This window comes from Sphaeramia orbicularis, chromosome 7 (assembly GCF_902148855.1).
Source record: "Sphaeramia orbicularis chromosome 7, fSphaOr1.1, whole genome shotgun sequence".
Lineage (NCBI taxonomy): Eukaryota > Metazoa > Chordata > Actinopteri > Kurtiformes > Apogonidae > Sphaeramia > Sphaeramia orbicularis.
Window position 1 is genome coordinate 20912864 of NC_043963.1, and position 21326 is coordinate 20934189.

At 37.1% G+C, this 21326-nt stretch overlaps 2 protein-coding genes across 2 annotated transcripts; one reads left to right on the plus strand and one right to left on the minus strand.

Moving 5' to 3' along the window:
- Nucleotides 1-352: 352 nt before the first annotated feature.
- LOC115422408 (vasopressin V2 receptor-like) lies at nucleotides 353-20246 on the plus strand. The gene is made up of 8 exons (XM_030138740.1): nucleotides 353-364; nucleotides 2087-2222; nucleotides 4667-4935; nucleotides 8839-9084; nucleotides 10935-11081; nucleotides 12856-13150; nucleotides 13252-13476; nucleotides 19954-20246. Exons 3-8 carry the CDS (start codon nucleotides 4672-4674, stop codon nucleotides 20136-20138), a joined length of 1362 nt encoding a protein of 453 aa, XP_029994600.1. The 5' UTR covers nucleotides 353-364; nucleotides 2087-2222; nucleotides 4667-4671; the 3' UTR covers nucleotides 20139-20246.
- Nucleotides 14989-18553, minus strand: LOC115422406 (E3 ubiquitin-protein ligase TRIM39-like). Its single transcript, XM_030138738.1, has 2 exons — nucleotides 18431-18553; nucleotides 14989-17074 (listed from the first exon to the last, which is right to left on the minus strand). Exon 2 carries the CDS (start codon nucleotides 17070-17072, stop codon nucleotides 15432-15434), a length of 1641 nt encoding a protein of 546 aa, XP_029994598.1. The 5' UTR covers nucleotides 17073-17074; nucleotides 18431-18553; the 3' UTR covers nucleotides 14989-15431.
- Nucleotides 20247-21326: the final 1080 nt, after the last annotated feature.

Below are 21326 nucleotides of genomic sequence, written 5' to 3' on the forward strand. Positions count from 1 at the left end.
TGTCAGTTACAATTGTATGTTACTTTCTGAATATTTGCATCGCTTGCTTTAATAACTATTATTACCAGCTTTTTAAGCTCTACAGGATTTACATTCATCTGAAAACAACTATCAACTTTGCATAATTTTTCAAGTTTTTTATGCTTTTTTCATCCAGAGTTTTCAACTGAACAGCTATTTCTTGGGTCTAATATTATCAATAGATAAGATAAGATAAGATTAGATAAATCACAAACTAAACTGAAAAAAATAAACAGATCATATAACATTATCATAATTAAACAGGATCCCCACAGGGATTTATCCCGTCTTTTATCATTCATAATCAATATCATTATAGACATTGTCTTGTCACACCCACACAGTTTCAGATGTAGGTTAAGGATAGTGCCCTAGTTGGCCATGTACAGAAGGAAATGGCCAGGCTTCTGAAAGAAAGCTGGTTTGATGCTTTTTTAATTTAATATTGTCAAGATTAGAGAGTTTGTTAATGAATTTAAAGGGAGGGCGGAAGCTTGGCTCATTGAGGTTGTCCAGTCTGTCAGACATATTGGAATTTATCTAGAAATGAAAGTGGAAAAAGAACTGTGGTGTTAAAGAAAGCTCAAGATTATTCTTTTTTTTTTTTTTTTTTTTTTTAGGAGGGGGCTAATGTCCCTTGGTATAAACAAGAGGCTTGCCATGTTTTCATCAGGGAATCTCAGTAGTTTCGCCTTTTAGGAAGCAGAATTATGAAAACATGATGAACAAGATCATTTGAGGTCACTGCAGGAAAGAGAACAGTACCATTAAACATGGATTTGAAGCTGAAGACCACCCAGTGTTTTTACAGACTTATGAGATGGTCCAGTGAAGCTTTGGAGTCTAGTGGGTGACTCAGAAGAGTTTTTGTACATTTTTAGATGTGAAGATCCAAAAGCATCTTTGACCCGTTAATCATGTCTCAAATGAATTTGTTTTGGCCTTGTTTCATGTTGCTGCAATGTTTATGTTGTCTGTTGTCTTTGAATGCAGTGTTTATATTGCTAAATGAATTAGTGGCAAATGAGTTTCCCCACTGAACATTAATAAAGCTGTCTAATCCAATCTAATCAGGCTCACTGATCAACAGAAGCTACATGTGGTTATTTTTTCATATGATTGTAACAAGTAAAGCAGGATTTCAAACAGTCAAGGGCTTCATGTGTCAAAGATTTGTGTTTCAGAATGAAAGAAAGAGTACGAGCCTTGGTGTTATTTTGCCAACACGAGTCACACGCCCTGCAGTGTGTCTTTGTGTGTGTGTTTGTGTGTACGTTTAAGGTCACACAGTGGGCCCCTCGTTAATTAGAGGCTTCTCCAAATGAGAGAGCAATTGAGGGTAAGAAAAGAGATTACTGTGCCGTCACAGACAGAAAGAGAGGTGGAATGCAGAGAGAAGGGAAGAACTGGAGGAGGAGGAGGAGGAGGAGGAGGAGGAGGAGGAAGGGGCGGGGGGGCTAGAGTGAGAGAGGCAAGTCTGATGAGAAAGTTGACCCTTCTCCTGCTCTTGATTTCTAATTTCTCTCCAAAAACCCTTCATCCCATCTGCTGCAACATCTGACATGGTCTCTCCTCCTTCTCTCCGCCTGTTCCTACCCTTCGCGATGCATAATCACACAAACACATATTAGTTTAATCTGTGTGTGTAAGGGAAAAAAAGTCTTTGATCAGTCCTGAAGGCTAATAGCAGAAATCTCATTTGATCTGTTGCTGTGTGGCCCTCACACACACTTGACTTGCGTATGTGTGTAGATGCTGAGGATCAAAGTAAAGTCAACAGCAACATGGTGAACATCTAAACAATCAACAGGAAATTACATTAATTTGCCAACACAGTCTGTGCATCAGGTCCTTTGATCAACATGCCCACTTTCCGCTAGAGTACCCCCTCTTTTTCTTTTTCCACCTCTTTTTTTTTTTCGCACTTTTCATTAATTGAAGAGAGAGGGAGAGAGTATTAAAGAGGAGGGAGATGAGAGTGAAAGCCAGAGTTGGAAGAAGGGAGGAGATGGGGAGACAGGAGTCAACAGCATGAGTTGGCAGAGGTCACCCTCAGAGTAACAAGCAAGAGGGACACACACACACACACACACACACACACACACACACACAGCATGGATGCAGCTAGTGTGTGCAACAGCAGATCAGGTTGTTCTGGTTCCTACAGATGCTTCACAGGACGCTGAAGACGAGGTGAGTAGGTCGTCTACATTTGCTTGTGCATTGCTTCGTATTTTCCATTGTGTTCTCTCTGTGATAGAAGATAAAGCTGAAGCTGGAATCTTTGCATCTGGCTGTTACATGTAATGATCAGTAAGCATGGGGAGATTAGAGGTAAAGATCGATCAGTGGAAAAAGAATCTTTTGAAGTGTGCCCAGAGAAATGGAAAAGAAGTAACTGGACTGATCTTTGCTTTTTGGTTGATGGAATGAAAAGTGAAGGGTAAACAGTAGGTGTCCAGTGTTCGAAGTGGAATAACAGCTGAAAGATGTCAACATGCCTGGCTGTGCATTACGGATTCAAAACAGGACAATGAGAGAAAACTGTCTGCTGAGCTGTGGCTGATGTGTATTTTGTGTAGAAATTAATGAAACAGTTTCCAGTGTACACTTAGGATAAGTGTTTCCTACAACTTGAACCTGAAAACTGATCATTTTGTAAATAATCAACTCATGATTTGACATGACCAGCTCTCACTGCATCTCTCAAATGAGGAAACTCCTAGTTTACTACGATGTGTCCAATGCATGCTGAGAGCAGTTTTTGTTTGGATGGTAGCAGTTTTTCTTGTGATTAACTGCTATCCCAATTAGTGACTACTAATTAGTGAATCCCATCATTTCTCTGTAGATCTTGCCCAATGTACCAAGAATGAGCAGAGATGGATTGATGAGGGAAGTTATGAAACAAGCATCAGCATGGGATAGTGAGCAGATTGTTCATATTGATCATATAAATACCCCCTGTGCTTTCTTCTCATGTACATGTTTGGAGTTTGGACCTGACAGGGCTAAAGTTGGCACCATGTTCATATTAGCTGACATCCCACACACACATACAGCTGAAGTTAATAGGTTTGGGTGAAGGGTCAAGCTCCTGTTAGCACAATAATTGTGAACTAGTGAATTGAGAAACATGGCATGTTTACAGTTCCTCACACACATTTACAAAACACATCCATGGTTATGCAGAGTGGGCCCCTCATATAGAACTGTTTACATGGCACAAATGAGTGTGTTCAGGCAAGGTCACATCTGCATGTTTACTCTCCCATGATTAAAACATTTTGCACTAATAACAAGGTGGTGACTGTGCCTTCTGGTGTCCAAAAAACTGGACTTAAAGGTGCAGGAGATGAAATCAATGTCAAAACACCAGAATTCTTAAGTATATTACTGTAGCTCTCTCCTCTTGGTCCAAATCAAAAGTCTAAATATAGATGGCATGATGGTGTTTTTGTACCGCTGCAGAAAACAGAAATCCACATTTCCAAGTTTCTATATTGGGATGCCCGACTGAATCTGACCACCTAGTGGTAACTGCAGCTTTCAGTCTCATATTTGATATAAGTAATGATGTTCAAAGTGATAATATGTATGTTGACAGGTGTCTGTATCAGCACTTATGTTGTTCTAATGTTCTAAAATAGATGTTCCTTTCACATTATATGTGTTTTTCTTGTATTTTTACAAATACTTTTTGGATTTATTTTATTTTATTGTATTTTCTCTCTCTTTTTTTTTCTTCTTTTTTTCCCCTTTTCTTTCCTTTTCTTTTTTTTTTTTTTTTTTTAACTTTTTCCTTTTTTTATTTTCTTTTTTATTTTTTGCACCACTTATGAGCAAGGAACCAAATATGGTAACTTCATTGACCTTGATTTTCTACATGACAATAATGAACTTCATAAAAGTAATAAAGTCTTATTATGTCCTCCAATAACACAATAAGGTTGAAATTTTGAATTTCAGAGTATTTAATGGGTGTCCTATAGAGGGTTAATGCTCCTACATACCTGAGAAAACTAAATGTCTGCAGCACAGGGTAGTGGGGTCATTAAAAAAAGAAGGCACACACAATCTTTGGTTTCTTAACCCTGTAAAGCCTGATCCATTAAATCATTGACAGAAAATTCCAGTTCTTTGAAACTGGAGCCTTTATTGTCCTTCTGAACAACACATTTTTTTTATTTTTATTTTTTTCAAATATCAATTTCCATGTATGAGTTTCAATTTTGTATCATATTTGATACATCAGGTCTCAATACTCAAATATTATTATTTCTGAACAAACAAAAATGTAATATAACACAAACATGTCTAACAAATTGGTAATTCCTTTTCAAAATTGGCAAAGTTCTGCCTCGTTCGTCATTAATGACAATTGTGTAGTGTCACTGGAAAGACCTCTGGTGACTGAATTCCTCCCCCTTTCTGGATTATCTGTGTATTGCATGTATCTAATTGTATGTATCAGGTGTTTAAAGAAAAAAATATCACACTGAACATGTAGAGGGCTTCAAAACTCATGTATCAAATATGATGCTTTTGGCATTATAGGGTTAAATGATTATTGGCATCAAATAATTCTGAGATACAGCCATTTGCCTTCTGTTGACATGAACACTCTCTCCTCTCCACTCCTCAGCTAACATGTCAGTCTCCTTGGTAACGTACCCATCCATTGATTGGTCAGCGATGTCTGTGACGCCAACGACAACCAATGTGACCGAGTGGGAACGTGACGCCTTGCTGGCGGTGGCTGAAGTGGTGGTCCTGGCAATCATCCTGGTGATGGCGTTGCTTGGCAATGGGCTGGTGTTGGTGGTGTTGCTGAGGCGGAGACAACACCATAACCCACTGCACCAGTTCATGCTCAACCTCTGTTTGGCTGACCTTGTGGTGGCACTGTTCCAGGTAACACTCATTCAGACACAAACAGATGGGCGAAAAATGAAAGGAAAAACAAACATTAAGTGTATTTGTAAAGTATTGGATAACCTCACATCTCCAGAATGGCTTTAGTGCTCTGTGGAACTCAGATGAAGCAACTGACACCATGCTTCAAGTGATATTCCCTTATGTGGTGGAGAACACTAACAAACCCAAATCCCCTTTAGGCATCAACTGGAGCCATGTTCGGGTGACAGTGACTCACATCATTTTCATACTGATCAGACTGTTCAGTGAACCCTCATTTCCTGTAATCCTAAAAGAGACCACTCCCATTTTTAGTTCTCCTCTAAAGGTCCAGTGTGAGATTTAAGAGCATCTAATTACACAAGTTTAATGCAATGCTCATAATGATGTTTTCTTTATGCACAATCGCCTATACATTGGAATAGTTGCGTTTTCATTACCTTAAAATGAAATATTTATATTTTAAGAGGGAGCAGATCATTCCAGGGTCCACCGTGTTGTGTTGTAATGTTTCTACAGTAGCTAAGAACAGACTTCTTCTCCCTTTTATATTTTTTTAATAGCAGATGGAATCCAGCATTAAAGGGGTTACATAATGGTATTCATATTCCAAACTTTCCATAGCAAGGTGAAGTCAGATACCAGAACACACTTAGTACCACCAAAACCACTAACAAATCAACACTATTTATCCACAGACTGTATCACTCACTGAATAAAGTATAAAGCTCATTGTTTACACATCTATTTTATGGTATCATTGAGTGTTCAAGTCACTTTTTTATTGACCCTCAAAATGCGTGAATATAACTTGCGCATTAAAATTTACTTAATGGAAAAGTGACAATTTCGCCAAAACTCTCGTTTTTTGATTAAAAGTCTTTGCACTGACAAGAGGTGGTTTTTGGGTGTAGTGCATTTGGTATATCATGCAAAACTGCAATGGAAAGACCTTTTTCCGCAACTAGAATCACGTGAATTAAAAAAAAAAAAAAAAAAAAGGACAAAAAAAAAGAAAAAAGAAAAACAAAACAATGTTGACGGACGTTACAACAAGCAAAGAAGAGTTTTAAAAGAAACATGGTGTGGTATGTGTGGACACATCAGGAAACCAAATCATTTTTTAATTTAGTACGGGATAGAGGGGTAATAAAATAATAATATGAATACATCTGTAAACCAACGTGATATTTATGTTCGTCGCCATGTTTATGGAATGACTTCTCGTGTCATCTCGTGATAATAAATAAACAAATCATCACATTTGTGATTTAATGGACGAATACAACAGTACACACTTCTGTTTTTTCGACATTTAGTAAATATCGGTAAAGTTTTCCGCATATGTCCAATGGAAAAATGACTGCTGTCTTATAATGTTAACATGCTGGGTTAGCTGATACTTTACATTATAGCTCTGTTAGCGTAGCTTTGTTTTTTGACAGAAACAGTAACACGGTAAAATAAAACTACACATCACCTCTGTTTTCTTTATGATATGTGTTGATAATAGTTGCACTAAAGATCTGTTTAGAATCATCGGGGTCAGAATTGTCACAGTTCAGTCTGAACCATGGATCAACAAACAGTAAACATAGCAAAGATAATAACATCACATAAGAACTTTATACCTTCATAAGCCTCAGAATCAAACTCACTTGTGTAGAAGAAAGGCAGTGATTTCAGCTTCAAACTCCATTCTTTTCATTTGGAGCTGTGTCCAGTGGAGAAAACAACAACAGTGCTTCTAGCTTTCATCACTTTGTCACTTTCTGCCTTTAGCTTTGATTTCAGTATTTTAAGTAGCTTATGCAATATCACAACATTTATTTCTGCCTATAGTTGCAACAATATTTGGCCAAGATCTTGTATTGTTGATGGAGAGTCAAACTACTGTATAAAGTCTACTCCATCACATCCCAAAGATGCTCAGTGGGGTTCAGGTCTGGACTCTGTGGTGTCCATGTGAAAATAATGGCTCATGCTCCCTGAACCACTCTTACACAATCTGATGATCCTGATGAATTCTGGAACTATCATCGTGGAACTAGCCTCATCAGGAAAGAAAAGAAATCTTCTGATGTTCAAATCAGTTCATTCTTTATATTCAGATTCAGTTGATGTATTTTTTTTTTTTTTTTAAACATATAACATTGCTGAACCTAGAGATGACTGACTGAAGCAACCCCAATCATAACACTGCCCCACAGGCCTGTACTTTTGGCATAAAGCCTGATGGGTAATCCCTTCATCCACCTCTCTTCTCACCCTGTTGCGTCCATCACTCTGGAACAGGGTCAGTCCGGACTCATCAGACCACATGACGTCTTTCCAATGAAACACAGTCCATTCTTTACGCTCTCAAGCAAATGTAACCTTTTTTTGCCCTATTACTCTCACTGATAAGTGGTTTACTTAAGGCTATACAGCTGTTAGGTCACTTGAGTTCGATTCACATTGTGCATGTGGAAATGATCTTAACTATTAAAGTTAAGTTCCAAAGTTTAAGAGATCTTCAGTTATGATTATTTAAGATTTTTTGGAAAAAATGAAATGAGGTCCGCACAACCTGGGAGCTCACAGGTTGTGCGGATCTTATTTCATTTTTTCATCTACTTTTTTGGGATCCTGCACACCTTTCATTTACTGGATGTGTGTGTCGATCACCTCTCTTCAAAATTTAAAATTTTGTTCCATCTACATTTCTTTCTCAAAAGTCCTGGTCCAATTACCCTTCCAGGTTTTAATGATGCATTGGACAGTTTTTGACCTAATTTTAGTAGCTCCAACATCTCGTCAGTTGTTTACTTTTCTTGATGCAGGCCAGTAATTTGACCCTTCCAAAACAGAGGTAGTTGTATCTTTTCCAGGACCCCAGGATATTTCTTCTGGCATTGTTATTTAAGAAATAAAAAGCTCCTCACCGCATCAGTTTGAGTTAAATAACTTGTACCTGAAACATATTAGTTACTGCAGGGATTATCTAATGGAAGGATCTGAACTATTTGCTTTGTTAAATCCAAGAGGGGACTTTTTTTGGCTGTGTATGCACCTCATAATAAACAGTTCTTTGCTGTTTTGATAAAATGCATTACAGGAGGTTCATATTATTTGCTGATGTACAGATTGTATTTACATTATAGATGCATCAGATCACACATTATAGCTGCTGGGTGCTATCTCAAACACTTTATAATCCCTTAAAACATTGTGATAGCACTTAACCCATGAAGATTCAAACAGTCACTGGTAACAAAAACCATCTACTGATCTAGACTGTTTAGTACCTGTTGATCCACTAATCCTATCAATACATGTAAATAATAGGTGTAAAATGCAGGTTCTCATCTTTTCATGGTCATCAGATATGACCCATTTGGATGTTCAGAGGCTCCGTAGTGCACGTGGAAACACTGTCATCCTCTAAAACACTGATTCACCAGTAAAACCCACAGAGTTTGATCAGTGACAGTGGATGGACACGCTTGATTTATGTTAAGTTAATGATAGATTTTACTGAAAAATTCACTTTTTCTTCAAATTTCTCTGTTTCTGATATGAAAACCCTCAACTTTAATCTAAGCTTTTATGAATATCTACATAATCAGTGAAATGACTATAGGAAAATAAATGATTTACACTGAGAAAATGCAAAATAAGGAGGATAATATTACACTCAGTGGTCATAAATTGTTCTGTATACGCTTGTATATCTGAATGACAATAAAGTCTGTCTAAGTCAAAGTCTAAATCATGTAAGAAAGGTTAAATATAGAGAAAAATTCATTTGAGAACTGCAACAAAAGTAGCACTGGGTCTTTATGGGTTAATTTCAACACATTTCTAGTTTTCATTCTAAATATATTCCGTATTTACCTTTCATCTGTGTTTCTCTCTGAGGTGTTGCCCCAGCTGGTGTGGGACGCTAGGGGACGCTTCCCCGGCCCTGACTTCCTGTGTCGCCTGGTGAAGTATCTCCAGGTGTTAGGGATGTTTGCCTCGTCCTACATGATCGTGGCCATGACTCTGGACCGTCACTACGCCATCTGCTGCCCCCTGCAGGCACACCGCATAGGGGCCACGCAGCGCTGGAACACCTTCATCCTGCTGGCCTGGGGTCTGTCACTGCTGCTCAGCCTGCCTCAGGTATGTCAGAGTCTGGACAGGAGGATACCACAGGGTCAGGGTATAAGGTTATATATCCTCCTGAGACCCAGCAATGTATTTTTGTCCTCTGTAGGGGACAAAAGTGTGACAGTTTTACTTATATAATGCTGTCCATAGTAAAGGACATTCCATTAAAAATAAATAAACAAATAAATAAAAATAATTTTAAAAATGTATCTGAAAAAACTGTTGCATTATGCAGTTTCCAATCAAGACAACTGTTTAATGTAAAAAAGCTAAAAATTGTCACTTTCCTAGGTCTCAGGAGGATATATGGGTAATCGATAATATAGAGCTGTGATACACACTGATCAGCCATAACATTCTAACCACTAACAGGAGAAGTGGTAATAATATTATTTCATTACAACAGCACCTTTCACTGGGTTGGATATACACTATATGGACAAAATTATTCAGACACATTGAATTCAGGGGCACAGTCAGGGGACTATGAACATGATGGGTGAAAAAAAAACTTTAAAACACACTTATTTTGTCATTTGTAGCTGATATATAACTATTTGGGAGTCCTAAAACCAACTTAACTGTTTCTAAATGATGTCTACAAAAAAAAAGTGCAGATTGATTTTAATGGTTTTAAAAGACTATATTTACGTCCACATTTACATTTTTGTCTCATACTTTACTTGCCCAAGAAAGTACTGGTTAATATCTCAACCCTAATGATTATAGGTTTTAAACATTATCTATACTTATTCACTCTGAGCATGATATTGGGATAATATTAAATCATTTATGCTTGACAGATAATTTTGATTACCGGCCTTGAGGACTCGAGAATTAACCCTACGCAATTATGATCACGTTACTCTTCTCTTCATATTGATATCCCCAATCCTAGACCAATTATTATTTTTTCCCCAAAAGTTGTAGTCAATACTATACCTGACACTGTTGTAATGTTAATTTTGGCAACTTCAAGTGAAAACAGCAACTTTTGCCATGCTGAAACATTTGCTAGTTTTTGATGTAGTTTTTTTTTTGTTTGTTTGTACCCTATGTAACCTAGATGTTTTTCACAAAGATTTCAGTGAAAATGGCTCAAATTGACATGTCTTTGCATGGCCTCAAAGTACTAGAAATACCCTTTCCATCCATGTATTACACTTATATGCCAGGTAAATGTGAGCCGATTCATTATCATCTGAACAATTTTTTCACCCATGACTTTGCTTTTAAGTATTCTACCTCTAAATTTCTAAAATATTTTCATGTTCTGACAAAGTAATAATTTTATACCACAACTAACCATCTACTTTCTTCAAATCTCACTAAGGAAGAAAAATTTTGCAGTAAACTAAGGAATTATTGATGTTTATATCCCATATTAGCATGAACAGGACACTTACAAGCTGTAGCCATGATGTGTCCCAATATTTCTGTCTATATAGATTATAAATATTATCATAATCAAGAATATAAAAACAAAAATCCTCTCACAAAAATCCTCTCTGAGGCATTTTGGAAGCAAAGATAACAATTTAAACAAAACTAACCAATGCAATGCAATAATATTTACCACAATATAAAACTATATTTTTATATTTGTTTGTTTTTTTTTTAGCCCAGATCTCTGTAAAGCAAAGAAACACCTGAATTCAAAGTGTCCCACTACTTTTGTCCATATAGTGTATTAGGCTTTGAAGCTGATGTGTTGGAAGCAGCAATGAAATAAAAGATCATATTTTGGGGGAAAATTATAGATGCATAAAAAAAGCAATAATTAATTTTCCACAATATTTACATGAACGCACTAATTTAATGGTTAGCTAAAAAATAAAGCCCGCCCCCTCTGTGCCCACCAGGTGTTCATCTTCTCCCGATCAGAGGTGGCTCCGGGGGTCTATGAATGTTGGGGCAACTTTGCAGGGTCCTGGGGCCTCAAAGCGTACGTGACCTGGATGGCCCTGGCTGTCTTCATCCTTCCCGTCTTCATCATCACTGTCTGCCAAGTAGAGAGCACATTTGTTTCTCCATTCATTCTTTATACTGTATATTGCACACAAAACGTTTACTTTAGTGTCATTCACCAGCTCACATACGTCCTCATAGTTCATGTCAGAGAAAAAAAAAAAAAAAATCACAAAATCCCGAGCTCTATTTCAAATGATTAGGTTGATTTCTGATTTGATTTGTCACTGAATTGGGTTGATATTTGTTCTGATCATCCACAAAATCCTCAGAAAGATTACCATGTATTAAATGGTTGTTGTTGAAATTACATTTTTCCACATAATTAAATAATTTGCTACCTGGATGAAGAATCTCATTACAAGAATCAATTTCTTTTGCAACTAAATTTTAATTCTGTGTATTAATGTAGTTTTTTTTTATGTCTATTAGGTCTTTCATTGAAAACTTACACTTGTCTACAAGGAAAATGCTTCCAGAATAAAAGTAATGAAATTTTACCACATGAGAGTCACTGATAAAGAAAAATCAAGTAAAAAATGCTGGTTGGCTGAACTTTCCAAGATACAGCCTTGGGTCAAAATGTGAAATTCAAGAATTAACGAGAGAATGGGTTTGACTCAAAAGGAATATTTGTCTCAGAGCTACAAGATCTACTTCAAAACACTGTCTGCACATTAGAATACATTCACTTTACAGGTTCTATTTAGTGGAAGATTTAAAAAACTATTATATAAATGTACATAAACCAATATATACGTGTAATAACACTTAATCATATACCTTGAAAACATCAGCAAACCGGCACTTTTGTCATTTATTTTCCAATTAATCTTATTAAAATACGTAACATTTAGCACAGTTAATCTTTGAAGCAAATCATTTCTAAAAAATTGTAGACCAGTGTTATTGATACCAATTGTATCGAATATAGACACGGCTGAGGAAAATCATACTTTCCAATCCAATCCAACTTTATTTGTAAAACACTTTAAAAACACTGCAGTGGACCGAAGTGCTGTACAGAAGAATAATTAAAACCAAAATAGAAGAATAAAATGCAGAATAGACTTAAAGACATAGAAACTGTACAGAAAAAGAAAAGAAAGTGCTATACAAAAGAATAAATAAAACCCAAATAAAAGAATAAAATATAAGATAGATTAAAAAACCATACAAGTAAAAACAACAAAATAAAGAAATAGACAAAATAAATAAATACGAACAATTAACCACTACCAAATAAAAACAATAGAATAAAGATAGTACCTTCAAACATCTCCCATAGTTTCAAAAGCCAAGGAGAAAAAAATGGGTTTTAAGAAGGGATTTAAAACTTAAAATACTTTGTGCATTTTGCAAAGAGAAATTATTATCAAGGGAATTATTATTATTATGGCGATAGTGGGTAATAATATTAATTGCAGGCACTATACAAAAATTTCGAAGTTGCTGATTTTGAAATCAATTTGTAGTATGATAGAGGTGGGAAGTAGTGGAAATGTTCATTTTGGCGATTTTTTTAACATTTGGCAATTTGATTTCAGCAACAACTATTTACATAGCTTTGTTAATGCAAATTGAATATTATATTAATCTCCATCCAGTGAAAAATGGGCAATTCATGACAACTGATATTGAATTTTGCAAAGCTCTATGACATTAATAGACCTTCTCACATATTTTTCAAGGTAAACCATGGCCTGAATTGGGAGGTTGTAGGTCTGCTGGTATCAAATGACCCTAAAGTGGAAAAAAAAAACACAGACAGATCACAGGGTTCATCAGGTCATTTCTGATCCTTTTCCCCTTTAGGTGAGAATCTTCAAGGAGATCCACAATAACCTGTACCTGAAGTCAGTGCGATACTTGTCCCCTGCCTCCGTCCCCTCGTCCAGACGGGAAAGCCAGAGAGGAGGAGCAGGGGGAGGGGGGGTGAGCAGAGGGAGGTCCAGTCTGTCTCTGTATGCCCCCCCCCTCCTCTATGACACCGCTGAGAATCCCACCAGCTTTGAGCCCGGCTCCACCTATCAGCACCTGCCGCTGGGGCCCCTGACGACCAGCAGCATCAGTTCACACTGTGACATTCACAGTTTCACTTCTGTTCGCGGTGATTTACACGATGCTTTACTTTGCAATTGTACGTCATTATTTTTAAAATTAAAAATACAGTACTTCTAAATCACCAGTTGCTTGTGTTTTCCATCCCAGCTGAGCTTCAGCCTGACGTACTGCCTGACCACACAGTGCCCTCTGCTGTCTGCTCCCCCACCCCACCAGCCAAAGGCCCCCCTGCCCGTGGAGGAGAGGTATCAGCGGCCATGTCAAAGACGGTGAGGATGACTCTGGTCATTGTGCTGGTCTACTCCATCTGCTGGGCTCCTTTCTTCAGTGTGCAGCTGTGGGCGGCGTGGAGCCCGAACCCTCCTCAGACCAGTGAGAACACATTTAAGTCTTTACATCCCAGACATCAGATTCATGTAGGACAGGGTTCCAACTTCTTCAGCTCAAGGTTGGAGGAAAAATAATTGAAATTATTTGACTCAAAAGGGACCAAATTTACAAAAATAGGCCTCAGATTGTCATAGAAGTTATATTTTCAATATTGTTTTAAAGTTACCATCAAAATAATCTTGAATTATTAAAAATATTTTGTTGAAATATAAATAAATATTGTTAACGATCTCACCTTTGTTATGACCCTGGGTTATAATTTGTCTATTTAAGTTTAAATATATATTTTTCTGTTATAGTGTGTGTTTAAACTAAATAAGTTTTCTACTGCCAAAAATCTCATTTCTTGGATCTTGCTGCATCTTTTACATCATTTGCCATTTCCATCCTAATTCATGATTTCACATATACTATTGTCATTAATTTTATTTATCTATAGCTTTGGTCCTGATACCAAGTTTGGGAAAAGCAGATCTAAGACTAGAATTAATATGACAAATATTCAACAACACTTTTTTTTTTTTTTTACATTTTGTGTTGCAGCCTTTTTTCACAATACTTTTATTGGTATTTAAGTTTTATAATGAAAGGTAAACAAAGTAAATAATAATATACATAACAAACTTGGATCAAAACAACACAAACACTCACACACACATCCATTCACACCATGTAGACTTGCACCAAGTGATATATAAATATATATATTTGTGTTGCAGCGTTATTCCAAAATAAATTAAACACATTTTTCAAAATTCTACACACAATATTTCATGACAAAGTGAAAAAAATTTGTTTGTAACTTTTGCAAATTTATTAAAAATATATAACATGTACATTAGTATTGACAGTGTTTGCTCAATACTTTGTTGCTGCACCTTTGACAGCAGTTATATCCTCAAGTGTGTTTGAGTGTGACGCTACAAGCCTTGCACACCTATTTTTGGGCAATTTCTCCCATTCTTCTTCATAGAACTTCTCAAACTCCATCAGGTAAGATGGGGAGCGTCGGTGCAGCCATTTTTAGACTCTCCAGAGACGTTCACATCTTGGGCAGGTGATGAGGATGAGGATGAGGATGTGTGTGGTTTAATCCAGACTTGACATTTTGCATTCAGGCCAAAGAGTTTAAGCTTTGTTTCATCAGGGCACAGAATTTAGTTTCTTATGGTCTGGGAGTCCTTCAGGTGCCTTTGGTCAAACTGCAGGTGGGCTGTCATCTGCCTTTTACTGGGGAGGGGCTTCCATCTGGTCACTACCACACAGGTCTGATAGGTGGAGGACTGCAGAAGGAATTGTCCTTCAGGAAGGTTCTCCTCTCCACACAGCAACACTGCAGCTCTGTCAAAGTCTATCTATCTATCTATCTATCTATCTATCTATCTATCTATCTATCTATCTATCTATCTATCTATCTATCTATCTATCTATCTATCTATCTATCTATCTATCTATCTATCTATCTATCTATCTATCTATCTATCTATCTATCTATCTATCTATCTGTCTATCTGTCTGTCTGTCTGTCTGTCTATCTATCTATCTAATTACATATGTTTGTCTGCGATGAACAAATAGAAAACATAATATTTAATACTTTTTCTCATTTAATATGAATACAGCTGATGAACATAATCTTTACTATCACTGTAATTATTGAATATTGAATTCTCCAGAACAATTCTATCATCAGTCACATACTGGAAACACATTCACAATCACAACATCTTTAACTAAAGTTAACGTTAAACCACCATCATTATCATTGTATTAAATCACAGTGAATCACAATCTGTCAAACCAGGATTATTATCACCACAAATGTCAGTATTTAAGTACATTTGGATAAGGATTAATACACATTAAAACAGTTTACATTACCACTAAGTTTAGTGACTCCAGTAAATCAGAGAAAATCTGTACATTTGATGAGTTTCTCACTCAGTGTCGACAGGAGTGATGATCAGAGGAGCAGAGTTTTTACCTCCATCATTCAGACCTGGACTGAAGAATGGGAGGAGTTGGTCATTGAAGTGGCAGCCAACGAAGGAGTAGATGAGAACTGAAGAATCTACGTCATAAAAGGAGACCAGACCCTCCTCATAATCCACAAACACCCCCACCTTCTGAGGACCAGACTTCAGAGACAGAAGGACATAAGGATCATCAAGAGCTTCGTATTCATTTCCATTACTCAAATCGATGGTCCAATGTCCGTCTTGAGGACTCAGCAGGATCTGTCCTTTCCTGTTGATGGACTCTCTGACCACTCCTAAAGTCCATTCAGTTTTTTGTTTGACCTGAACCTCAAAGTAAAACTTGCCTGAAGAGAAACTCTGCTTTGCCAAGACGCAACAACAATCAGAGAATCTCTGTGGTTTTGGTGGAAGGTTCTTTACATCACCGTCATGAACCTGTTTCTCATCATCAGACAGGATGAGATAAGGATAAGCTGTATCTGGATCCAGAGTCAGATCCACCTCATACTGTTGGACTCTCTTCAGCTCAGCTCCAACCACCACCTTCTTTATGTCTTCAGTGAGTTTGTCCTCCAGCTGAGACACAGCTCTCACCACACTCCCCTCATATGATGGTGGACGGACGCTGACCTTTGTCCAGGTCTTCATGGATGGAGCAGCTTTTACACATGTGAATCTCTGGACAAAGTGGAGGTGGTCTTCACAGCCTGAGAGCTGCTCCATCTCAGTGCTTCTCTTCCTCAGCTCAGAGATTTCCAGTTCCAGCTCTTTGATGAAGCCTTTAGCCTGTTTCTTGGTGGTCCTCTGCTTTTCTTGAATCTTCTTTTTGAACTGGTCCAGACTTCTCTGAACAGAGTCCATTAGAGCAGTGAAGACCTCAACACCTTCTGCTGTCTCTCTGTCTGCAGCTTTCTTACTGAGCTCCACTGACTGTTCGATCTCCTGGATCTTCAGTTGTCTCTCCTGGATCATCTGCTGAATTTCAGCCTCTGTCTTCTTCAGCTCTGCCTTCTGTTCTTCATATTCATCTTTCAGATGAACAAACTCATGGTTCTTGTGGTCTACAACAGGACAGAGCAGACAGATACATATGTGGTCGGTTTTACAGAACAGCTCCAGAGGTTTCTCGTGTTTCATACACATCATGTCTTCCATGTTCTCCACAGGGTGGATCAGCTGATGTCTTTTCAGTCCTGAACGTGTCAGATGAGGTTCCAGATGAGTCTGACAGTAGGAGGTCTGACACACCAGACAGGACTTCAGGGCCTTCAGTTTGGTTCCGGTGCAGACGTCACAGGGAACTTCTCCTGGTTTGGCAGCTTGTTGGTTTGAGCTGTAGATGTTTGGTTCATGTTGAGCTTCATGTCTAAACTGAGCCACCATCTTTGAGATGAAAGTGTTGATGCACAACTCAGGTCTTGGGTAAAAATCTTTTTTACACATGGGACACTGGTAGTTTTCATTATTATCCCAGTGTTTGGTGATGCAGGATTTGCAGAAGTTGTGTCCACATGATGTGCTGACTGGATCAGTGAAGACATCCAGACAGATGGAACACAGGAACTCATCTTCACATTGGACATGACCAGCAGCAGCCATATCTGTGGACCAAAAGAACATATACAACACTGAAATATTTGTAATTATATTATCAGTGTTTATCGTAATATGATCATTTACAATAAGGAGACTCATAAAAGACTCCTAAATGACTCTGCAGCAGTGTTAATAATCCATGACGTCAGTCCAATCCTTGGACTTTGAAATGTTCTGGAAGTTCATGGAAGTGCAACTGTAGAAAATAGGGATGGGAAGATTATCTGATACATATCAATATGCTGACACACATGTCCACGATCCAGGTGCATCAGTACAGAAGCTGCGACTGAACAAAAAGTTTGAAATGACATCATGATGCATCAGTTATTGAATGTTTGTATCGATAAAATTCCATCTGTTTAATAGAACATAGTTTTACTTGCATTTAAAAGTGTTGCTCTTTATTTGGGTAAAGTTTTTTTTTTTCTTCAGACCCACATTAGCATGCACTGTGGATTCGTGGATGTGTACACTGTACACTAACAGTCTGAGCTCCGTAGATGGACTGGGCACGAGCACCACCGATGAATAAATGTCTGTATCTGAATCTGACAGACATAGAAGGGAGGAGACCACATGTGGTTCCTGAACGTGTACTTTTTATTATATGGACTACATTGAATACTGCAGTACATACCACAGATACTTCCTTAAACAGTGACATACATATCTAACAACACATCCCAGAATACCTTGTGCAGGTGTGTCTTAAAGTGACAGAACCTTTTTCTGTATTACCTACATTACAAATACATGACATTATGAATTGATTCAGTGAGGGAGCAAGAAGTTGAGTGTTAGAAACACACAGATTAAAAAGACTTTGGAAACAAAGTCCTAACCTTTTCACTGACTGAATGTGAGGCACGTGTTCTGAACTTGCACAAAAGCCACTTTGTGAAAAGTCATGGTCTTATTTGACAAATAAATAATCAAAGTCATTGAACTGAACTGCATATTTTTTTTTACTAGAATGAATGTGTTGAATCAGAATGACCTTAATTGCTCTATATCGTGCTTTGGGTGTGAATCATATCATATCGTATCGCGAGATGCCACACACATATCTTTAATATATTGGATCATATCTGCCTTACATCTAAGATTCCCAACCCTAGCAGAAAATGTTAGTGGTAACAAAACCAGGAAGAGCCGTACAGTCAAAGTCCAGACCATATAAAGGACATGGGCTGTAATAATACAGAATATATGTAAACACTGTTGGTTTATCCATGTAGTTCAGAGTGATAGGAACCATTTCAGGAGAGTTGGTGTGAAATGAATAGAGTAACTGTATGTTTGTGTGTTTGGAGTTGAATTGTGGTGTTGAAGCCGTACATCAGCTCAGTCGTACTCACCGCTGTTTGTCAGAGACTCTGCTGAGACTTTAAACAGATCTGATGAAGTCGGTTAATGGTTTGTTTGTCGGTTCCACAGACACATCTGCAGCTCTGCTCACACTGGGAACAACGTTCACTTTCATTTCTGGGAAATGATCCTTATTCAGCTGAATGTGGCTCCACCTCTGATCTGTTTCCTGGTGGATGTTTTGAAAGAATCCAAGTGCGTGTTGTTTTATCACAGAGCACAGACAAGAGGGAGCTCTTTTAGCAGAAGTTTTTTAGTTATTTAGTAAGTGTCTTTTAGAGTATACATACTAACCTTAATGTTGACCTGGCTACTATCTATCTATCTATCTATCTATCTATCTATCTATCTATCTATCTATCTATCTATCTATCTATCTATCTATCTATCTATCTATCTATCTATCTATCTATCTATCTATCTATCTATCTATCTATCTATCTATCCATCCATCCATCCATCCATCCATCCATCCATCCATCCATCCATCTATCATTCCTTGGACTTCATGACGTGATTTGTGCTATTTGTGATATGTTAGATTTATTTTTACCCCGCCCCCCAAAGGGGAGGCAAGGGGTATGTTTTTGGTTCAGTTTCTTTGTTTCTTTGTCTGTTAACACTCTAAAACTATTGCTTGAATTCATACCAAACTGGGTTTATAAATTGCCACTGATGCAGAATAGATGGGATTACATTTTGGGAAAAGTATGTCAAAGTTCAAATTTTTTATGAATTTTTAAAATCCCCCCCCCCCCCCTATTTACTAATAATGAGTGGAATTTCAAATGTCTATAAAAACATCAATTTTGTTTCAGTTTACTTCAAACTTGGCACTTATATAAAGGTAATTTATATGCTGACATCAGCACATACATAGACATGATGACATCAGATGGACTGATGCCGAAATAAGCTATGGGAGGGGGGTTGTTGTGCCTGGCACCACTTGTTTTATTTTTAGTAAATTTGAAAGCAAGATTTTTTTTCACTTTGTCATGATGAAGTATTGTGTGCAGAATTCTGAAAAAAATTATTTTACAATAAGGCTGTAACACAAGAAAAATAAAAAATAAAAAAGGGTAGCACTGTGAACACTGTATACAATTCATTTGTGACCAAGAAATCTTGCAGTTTTGTATTTATGTTTCTGAGGCACATTGAAGTGCAATTTTAAGCATTTTATAAGTTTCAAAGATTTTTTTTGGCAAATAAATAACATTTATGATGAGTCAAGTTGTGTCAGTGCAAAAACTTTGACTATACATTTAAATGTTAATATTAATAGGCTCTAAAAGCACCAGTCGGGGAAGAAACATTCAGATACTTTTTACAAATGAAGTACCTGAATAATGCTACTTATCTAAATGGAAAACTCAAAGTGCAATTACTTCAAAATTGTACTAAACTGGACACCAGTTTAAGTGCTTTATTACATTGCACTCCCACAGAACATTGTTTCTCTTTGGTTTGCTTTGTGGTTTACAGTGTGTGTTTGTGTGTGTGTGTGCAGGTCCTGTGTTCACCCTGCTGATGTTATTGGCCAGTCTGAACTCCTGCACCAACCCGTGGATCTACTCAGCGTTCTCCAGCAGTGTCTCTCCAGAGCTCCGGCTGCTGCTGCTGTGTCGTGCACACTCTCAGCGCCGCGGCTCCATACCCAATGACTCCACCACCACACACACCTCCAACTACTAGACGCACAAAGACATACACACATAAACTTACACTGGACAAATGCAAACTCTCTGCACTCTTTGTAGAATGCAACCAAATTAAATGGTATTATAGTTTGTCTATCGCTGTTAATTCCATCAGATTGGGTAATTTATGTAAACATGCCTGTTTTGGTGTGTATTTTTGCATCTGCATTGATATATGTGTATATTTTGAATTATTTTTTAAATACAATGTACATATGAAATTAAAAACTATACCATATGTACATAAATGTATAAATGTGAAACTTATTAGAATTTTGAGCAATTTCATGTTTTATAACATATGCACAAGTCTTACTATGGCTATTTCATGTTCTTATGTCAGTAACAGTTCTTAATAAAAACCAACCTTATGAAGAATTTATGAGTAATTTCTACATAATTATGAAGAAGACATTTTATTCATAAAAAATGATTTGTACCAATTTCTATGCATCAAGGCAATTGTTGCACATTTTATTGATCTATTCTGTTAAATCTCAGATCATACAGTAGTAGTTGCATCACATATTGCTTAATTAGGATGTTATCTGAGAAACACTGGGATAACATTATTCTAAAACGGACATGTGCTCTCACTATTTGGTCTTTTCACTTTTTCTTAACATATTAAACCAGCATATTAATGATTTATAGTTTAATACTATTTATAAATCCTCTAAGTGTAGTATGACTGTGAAGTGATGCCTTTCTATGTTAAAATAGCCAAAGTATGCATCATTCATATTCCCTTACCCCAGTTAGTTCATATATGATCATATATGGGACAGAACACATCAAATGCATATTGTTTAAAAAACAAAAACAAAACGTTTATTCATTCTCAACAGTCATAAAAACACATCCCACAAACAAACAAACATCTGAACTACTGCTTTAAAAAATGTTATTTTGCAGAAACTTAACACAATAATTTGTTCAGTTTTAACAACACAAGTTGCTGCGATAATGTACAGTACCATTTTCAAAAAACCTGCATTACAAAATGCTAACATTCCGATTTTTAATGAAATGGATTTCCAATAGTCTTTAAATGTGTCACCTTTTGTTTTCACAAGTTACATGTTGGGTGATTGTGTGTTTCAGTCGGTTTTATTCAGTTTTGAGCAGGGGAATGTGGATACACCGAGATAGTCTGTAAGTACTTCCTCTGCTCGTTCCCGTC

Coding starts and splice junctions, on each gene's coding strand:
- LOC115422408 (XM_030138740.1), top strand. CDS start 4,672: ATGTCAGTCTCCTTGGTAACGTACCCATCCATTGATTGGTCAGCGATG. Junction 4,936..8,838: donor TTGTGGTGGCACTGTTCCAG/GTAACACTCATT, acceptor TTTCTCTCTGAG/GTGTTGCCCCAGCTGGTGTG. Junction 13,151..13,251: donor CAGTTTCACTTCTGTTCGCG/GTGATTTACACG, acceptor TTTCCATCCCAG/CTGAGCTTCAGCCTGACGTA.
- LOC115422406 (XM_030138738.1), bottom strand. CDS start 17,072: ATGGCTGCTGCTGGTCATGTCCAATGTGAAGATGAGTTCCTGTGTTCC.